Raw genomic sequence first — 7,270 nt, forward strand, 5'->3', positions numbered from 1 at the left:
CACCCCTCTTTCTATGACAGTTCATCAAAATCTGGGCTATCTTTTAAATCTGGAAATTATTGGCTATGATCTGGATATGTCTCCTGGGTGGTGATAAGGGTAGAAAAGAAAGCACTGTCAGGTTTAGGTCTGTACATTTTGTGGTTGCAGATCACCAAGCGGGGAGACCACCAGGACTTCAGTGAAAGTTACCTGAGTTTTAACATATAAAACTATACCAAAGAGTAAACCAGTGGGCTAAAAAACGGGGGAAAGTGAAGGAAATGGGGGCTTTGTGTGGCCACCAAAGATTCACGGTAAGGACCAGGACACTGGTGGAAATCAACAGGACCGTTTTAAATGGCAGATTCTGCTTCTCTGCCATTCTGAAGTAACTTTGATTATAAACATTGTATTTCTTCCATTCATGACAAAACCATTATGATGATAATAATATGTTAAAGTGAACTTCCATTTTATTTTTTTGCCGATTTTGAAAATAAATTAATTCATTAATTGTTCAGATACATATTGATTATGTACAATGATTGCCTCCTGTTGATTTTGGGAAAATTCACGTAATGAATTGATAAAGTTTCTATTATGTTAGGTAGAAATTTTAGGGAAGCCCCAGTCAATTCAAGATTTTGCCCTCCAAGTACAATACCTGGCACATTTAAATAAAGAAAAAAGTTGGTGTTTAGTCGACTCTGACTCATGGAAACCCCATGTATGTCAGAGTAGAACTGTGCTCCACAAGGTTTTCAATGACTAATTTTTCAGAAGTAGATCGCAAAGGTTTCTTCCGAGGTCCTTCTGGGTGGACTAGAACCTCCAACCTTTACATAGCAGCTGAGCACAATAAATGTTGGCATCACCCAGGGACCGCACCTGGCACACAGTAGGCACTAATTAATTCATTAAATACATTTCGCCAAAATCAACAGGAGGCAACTTTTATTTTCCTTACTGTATGGGTAAGAAACAAGGTTAAGTGAATTCACATTAAGTTGTCATCCAAGACTCAACACAGATCTCAAGGGCATGACTTTTTTTTTTCTTTCCATCGTATCCAGAGCAGTAGGAATACTAGGCACTGGCCTTAACATTCATCAATTTAAGATTTCCTTAGAAAGATAAGCTGAAGCATTTAACAATTCAACAAAAATAATCTGTAGCAATGTACTTAATTCTAAGTGCTAAAAGAGACTTGAGTGGACAATTCACGACGAGCTGCAATAGTAAGTGAAATCTCTCTGGAGACTGGGAATTGAATTGACTCTGCCAGGATTGAGATAGTGAAGCAGGTTAATGGGAATGAGGAAACGAGAAATGTTACAGGGCTTTGATTAAACAAGGCCTGATTAGGAATGGTGCAGTGTCCAGCTCCAAAGTAGCAGAAAGCCACGTTGTTGTTGTCAGGTGCCGTTGAGTGAGTTCCAACTCAGAGCGACCCTATGCACAACAGAAGGAAACACTGCCCGGTCCTGCGCCATCCTTACAATCTTTATTATGCTTGAACTCATTGTTGCAGCCACTGTGTCAATCCACCTCTTTGAGGGTCTTCCTCTTTTCCGCTGACCCTGTACTCTGCCAAGCGTGATGTCCTTCTGCAGGGACTGATCCCTCCTGACAACATGTCCAAAGTATGTAAGACTCAATACTTTTTGGGCTAAGTGAGGAGGACATGAATGCCTGACAAGATTCATGACTTTAAACTCCGCTCAAATCACTAGAGATTTCTGAGTACATAGATTGCATAGGCATCAATGTTGAAGGAGTTCAAGTAGCATGCTATCAAAGGTCCATGGAAAGGAGAGCCTGGTGGTTCTGTTAGCTTCAGAGAGAAGGGCTCTATTTTTGTGATTGTGTGATTAGAAGACCTCAGCATGAGGTATTCTGGCAGATATAGGAGGTAACAGCATGAGGCTATAGCTTTGAATTTTCACTGACCTCCACCATCCTTACATCCAACTGGACCCCCACCTAACTTAATTCAAAATCTTAAATAGGGTCAGGCCCAGAAAACAAACAAACATTGCAACAAGTTGATTCCTGACTCGTAGACACCAAGTGCTTAACCATTTCAGGCCCTGAAGAGGCCCTAAAACATCATCTAGTTGAACTCTTTGAATTTACTTGTGTTTAATCTGAAGTACAAGGAGCCTTGGTGGTTCAGTGGTTAAGCACTTAACTGCTAAAGGGAAGATCAGCAGTTGGAACCCACCAGTTGCTCTGCGGGAGAAAGATGTGGCAGTCAGCTTCAGTAGAGATTACAGCCTAGGAAACCCTATGAGGCAGTTCTACTCAGTCTTATAGGGCAGCTATGAGTCAGACTTGACTTCACAGCACAGGGTAATCTGAAGTACAAAGAGGGCAGAAGATGTATTAAAAATCATTGATATAGGAAGTAGTATTTTATGGCCAGATGAGGGAAATATTTTGTCAAATAGTTCACTGTTTTAAAGGATGGTTGTTGATAAGGCAATAGTACTATGTATGTTTTAAAAATATGAAGATATTCAATGATTCTAGTAGAAAGATAGGGGTCATACCTTCTTGGTTTCTATAACAACACTTGAAAATAAGGACGATAATATTGGTTAGTGATTGAGGAAAGTATATTTTTTGAGTAGTGTATGTGGAGTCTGTATCGATTCAAAAAGTAAATTAAATGGTAAAGTTTCTTTTAACACATCTTTTTTGCATCTTTCTAGCACACTGTATTGGGCGCATTCATTTGATTATAATTCTTTAAAATTTTTTTATGCTTTGTTTGAAATAGATAAGTTTTGCGAAAAAAATTTATCTGCATTCTTTAAAACACTCTTTATTATTTTTCTGATAAATTTTGATTATTCCTTTTATTTTCTACTTTTGGTCTGAAAGGACAGTCTTAACGGCATTTATGTTATCTTTTTCAAAAGATGATTTGATGTGTTACCTGATGTAGAAGCACACAGAAGCCCAATGAGTTCTATCAGGCAGTATCATAGGCTATCAGTGAAGAAATAAAGGTGGAGAAATCTTACATTAATTTATCAAGCTCATGCAGCAAGCTGAATGTGAAGTAAAGGCTAGACTGGAATTAAAAATTCTATTTACATTCTTTACACTAAATCACAAGAATATAATTTTGGGGATAAATTACAACACAGCAGCAAATTCTTTTAAACTATTAGTAATAACTTAAAAAGCCTAAAATGTAGTTATTAATTAGATTAGAGGGTTTATTTAACCACTTAGGATATCCTGTCTTCATATTCAGTACAAAGGATACCAAAGGCCATGGTGTGGCAATTGATGGTGTGGTGAACTCTCATACTCTGTGTAGATTGATACATTTTTTTTTTCCTTCTAAAAACCCTGCTTGATCTTAAGAGATTTAGACCACTGAAAGGAAAAAGCGGAGGGAGGGGGGTTGGAGGGGATGGGGGAAAACTTATAGTTTTGAAAATAATTGATATTTTTCATAAGTTATTAATTATAAATATCTTGGTACTTAAATTATAAGTAATTGACATAAAATATTTTAAATATTATGGTGCAGTGTTTTATGTAGTTGAAGTAGAATGTAATTTTATGGTGTGATTCAATGGAATGATTAAAAGCTTATTCCCCAGTGTCTCATCCTTAGTTTATCACTGATGCTTGAAATTCTCTAAGTAGAGAGTTATTTATTTGCCTTAAGGTTTAAAATGTATCACTGTAGAAACAACGGAGTCAGCAGTGTATTACTTTATAATAGTGACACAGAGGAAGAAAAGGTAAAAATAATGAGATTGAAAGAGGGAAAAGTCAGCCTGAGATTCTAAGACTGACAACACAGGCGCTAAAGAGAATACATGTTCAGAATGGCTTGTTAGTAAGAGTTGGACAAGTTTTGCACACTAATCAAAGAGAAGCCAAGTTGTCCAGATGGGTATGGCATTGGGTGGACAAGGTTTGTATGCTAATCAAAGAGAAGCCAATTTGTCCAGATGGGTATGGCATTGGGTAAAACTTGAACAATCCATGTTAAACCTATTATTGCTATTTTCAAATGCCTTGCTGAATGTCAAATACACCAATATTTAGCTTCTAAGTTTGAGATTATCATGCTTTGAAAATAAGGATAACCAAAACAATATTATCCCTTGGATTGACTTTGAAATACAATCCTTCATTTTAAATTAAAGAGGTTGAACTTTAATTATCATTTCTACCAACTTGAAATATCTTTATGAATTTACTATCTAAGATTTTCCACTGGAAGCCAGTATTCTAGATAGGTGTTCTAGGAAGTAGCACAACAATGAATTGTTCACTCAAGACAAGTTTTCTCATTTTATAGGTGAGGCAATTGTGGCAATAGTTAGGACTTTGAATACACTGTTTCATTTAGGGTTGAAAATCTAACTTGAATAAGAAGGAAAATAGCAAAGGATATAGGTAAAATTTATTACACCAAGTAAAATAATATAAAAAGTTAATAGGACCAGAGGTATGCAAATAATTTTATATCTATTGACTTAGTAAATCTCCATGATCATGCTTTGGGATAATGCATTCTGGTGCTTAGAACTGAAGATTTAAGCACATATATTTTTTTATACCACATACACATGATGTTTGTGTGATTTTTTGGCTAAAAATGATATTTTCACTCTTACTATTTCATTTGTATTTGTATTTTCTCAATAAAAATGATAAGACTAGAAAAAGATCTGATTTTTCTTTTCTCTAGAAGGGTGAATTTTATAAAGTTATTGAGGCATAACACCCAGGTGGTGTTTGATAATACATGTTGTTAGAATGGTTGAATAAATGTACCATATTCTATGTTATAAATTTATCGACAACATGCAACAACATATACCTAAGAATCAGACGGTGCAATAGTTAAGTTCTCAGCTGCCAACCCAAAGATTGGTTGTTTGAACCCACCAGCAGCTACATGGGAGAAAAGACTTGGTGATCTGCTCCCATAAAGATTACAGCCTAGGAAATGATATGGGACAGTTCTACTCTGTCACATAGAGTTGCTATAAGTCGGAATCAACTTGAGGGCACACTGCAACAAGTGTGTGTATATGTGTATATATATGTAAATTTCGTCTCAGAAATCTAATACATTGCCAGTAATTAATGTTTTCAAGAAAAGGACAAGGCGGTCTGCAGAAAAGTGTTCCTAAATAAAAAATCAAACTTCTATTTTCTTCTATCCTTGAGCCATTTTCATTATAGCCTCCCCCATGCAACAAATGATGTGTATCACCACATTTAAATAGATCTCATAAGAATTCATAATTTGTCTGAATTGCAGGTGGCTAAAATTGCTCTGGATCATGGAAAATGGAAATAATATCACAGAATTTATTCTCTTAGGACTTTCTCAGCAAAAGGAAGTAGAAATTCTCTGTTTTTTTCTATTTTTTCTTTGTTACATTGCAATTTTGGCAGGAAACCTGCTTATCATGATTTCTATCACCTGCAGCCAACTTATCAACCAGCCCATGTATTTCTTCCTGAGTTTCCTCTCACTCTCAGACCTTTGCTACACCTCAACCGTGACACCCAAGCTAATCATTGACTTACTGGCAGAAAAGAAAACCATTTCCTACAATGGCTGCATGATACAACTCTTTATCATGCACTTCTTTGGGGGGATCGAGGTCTTCATTCTCACAGGGATGGCCTATGATCGCTATGTGGCCATCTGCAAGCCCTTGCACTACACTGTCATCATGAGCAGATGGAAGTGTGATGCCATAGTTGCTGCTTCTTGTGCTGGGGGTTTCCTGCATTCCTTTGGTCAGTTTGTGCTTGCCATCTTGCTCCCCTACTGTGGCCCCAATGAGATAGATCACTACTTCTGTGATGTCTATCCTTTGCTGAAACTGGCCTGCACTGATACCAGCAGAATTGGCCTTTTGGTCATCGCCAATTCCGGTGTGATGGGTCTAGTGACATTTGTGGTCTTGCTGATATCTTATGCTGTGATCTTATACACAATCAAGTCCTACTCCAAGGAGAATCGTAACAAAGCTCTTTCCACATGCAGTTCCCATATCACTGTGGTGGCCCTTTTTTTTGCTCCTTTACTCTTCATTTACATTCGACCAGCAACTACTTGACCAGAAGACAAAGTGTTTGCTCTTTTTTATACTATCATTGCTCCCATGCTCAACCCTCTGATATACACATTAAGGAACATGGAGATGAAGAATGCCATAAAGAAACTATGTTCCCATATTATAGGAAGGAGAGGGAATAGACTGAAAAACATTCCTGCTTCTCAGCACAGAGCTTGTTGAATATACATCTTCTCTACCCTAAGAACTTTAAAATGCATAAAGCTCGTCTATGTCTCTTGTATCTAGCGACATGTATAGGCTCAAATATGAAAAAAAATTAATATTTCTTGGATTTACACAGACTTTCTCTCTGCTGTGCTTTGTTTTTTATGGTCTCATCTTCTGCATTACTGATTCTTTGGTTCTACCAATAATTTAGATGTTTAGCAGCAGGCCACTCAGAGAAGTATGCAACCCAAATCAGAAGAGAGCCCACACATAGCTCATTCTTGTGTTTAGCTCATCATGTTTAGTGAAGACAATTCCAGCCATCAAAAAATAATGTAAAAAGCAATTCTAATCTTTTACATGCATCACTCAGAGAATATTTTAAAAGATCTCATCTGTACCACACAACAACACTTCTCAAAATTTTCACGTTCTCTGATAATCATGTAACTAGTGCCATTCTGGAGTTTCTTATATGCCTAACATCAACATGCTGTCTATGTCTTTTCTTCTAACTTACTTTGTTTCCTAACTGTGGTCATATGCAAATCAACTGCACATCTCTGGTGAATCCTAGCACCACTTAAAAAAAAAATCTGCTGCTGTTGAGTTGATTCCGACTCATAGAAACCCTACAAGACATAGTAGAACTACCACATAGGCTGTCCAAAGAGCGGCTAGGGGATTAGAACTGCCAACCTTTTGGTTACAGCCTGAGCTCTTAACCACTGCACCACCAGGGCTCCAGCACCATATATTGTATTGGTTAAGGGTATGGACTCTGGAGCCAGAATCTCTTGGTTCAGTGTCACACTTGGTAGCTTACTAAATGTGTTCCCTAACTCTGTTGGGGGCAACTCTATGTCCCAACAAAGCATCTGTGGTACAGAGGTAATAAGAATGGTCCACCACTCACAGGTTTGTGAGGATTACATGTGAGGAATTACACCAGTAATTGTCACATAATGAGTACTCAATATGTATAAGGTATTTTTATTACTTGTAAT

The 7,270-nt window shown here is 37.2% G+C and overlaps 1 protein-coding gene across 1 annotated transcript; it reads left to right on the forward strand.

The window, feature by feature from the left end:
- The first annotated feature begins 5,651 nt into the window (after positions 1-5,651).
- On the forward strand, positions 5,652-6,095 carry LOC126079633 (olfactory receptor 4P4-like). Its single transcript, XM_049890753.1, has one exon. It carries the CDS (start codon positions 5,652-5,654, stop codon positions 6,093-6,095), a length of 444 nt encoding a protein of 147 aa, XP_049746710.1.
- Positions 6,096-7,270: the final 1,175 nt, after the last annotated feature.

The sequence above is a fragment of the Elephas maximus genome, chromosome 7, assembly GCF_024166365.1.
Source record: "Elephas maximus indicus isolate mEleMax1 chromosome 7, mEleMax1 primary haplotype, whole genome shotgun sequence".
Classification (NCBI taxonomy): domain Eukaryota; kingdom Metazoa; phylum Chordata; class Mammalia; order Proboscidea; family Elephantidae; genus Elephas; species Elephas maximus.

What these genes read in the sequence shown, in the direction of transcription:
- LOC126079633 (XM_049890753.1), top strand. Translation starts at nt 5,652, where the DNA reads ATGGCCTATGATCGCTATGTGGCCATCTGCAAGCCCTTGCACTACACT.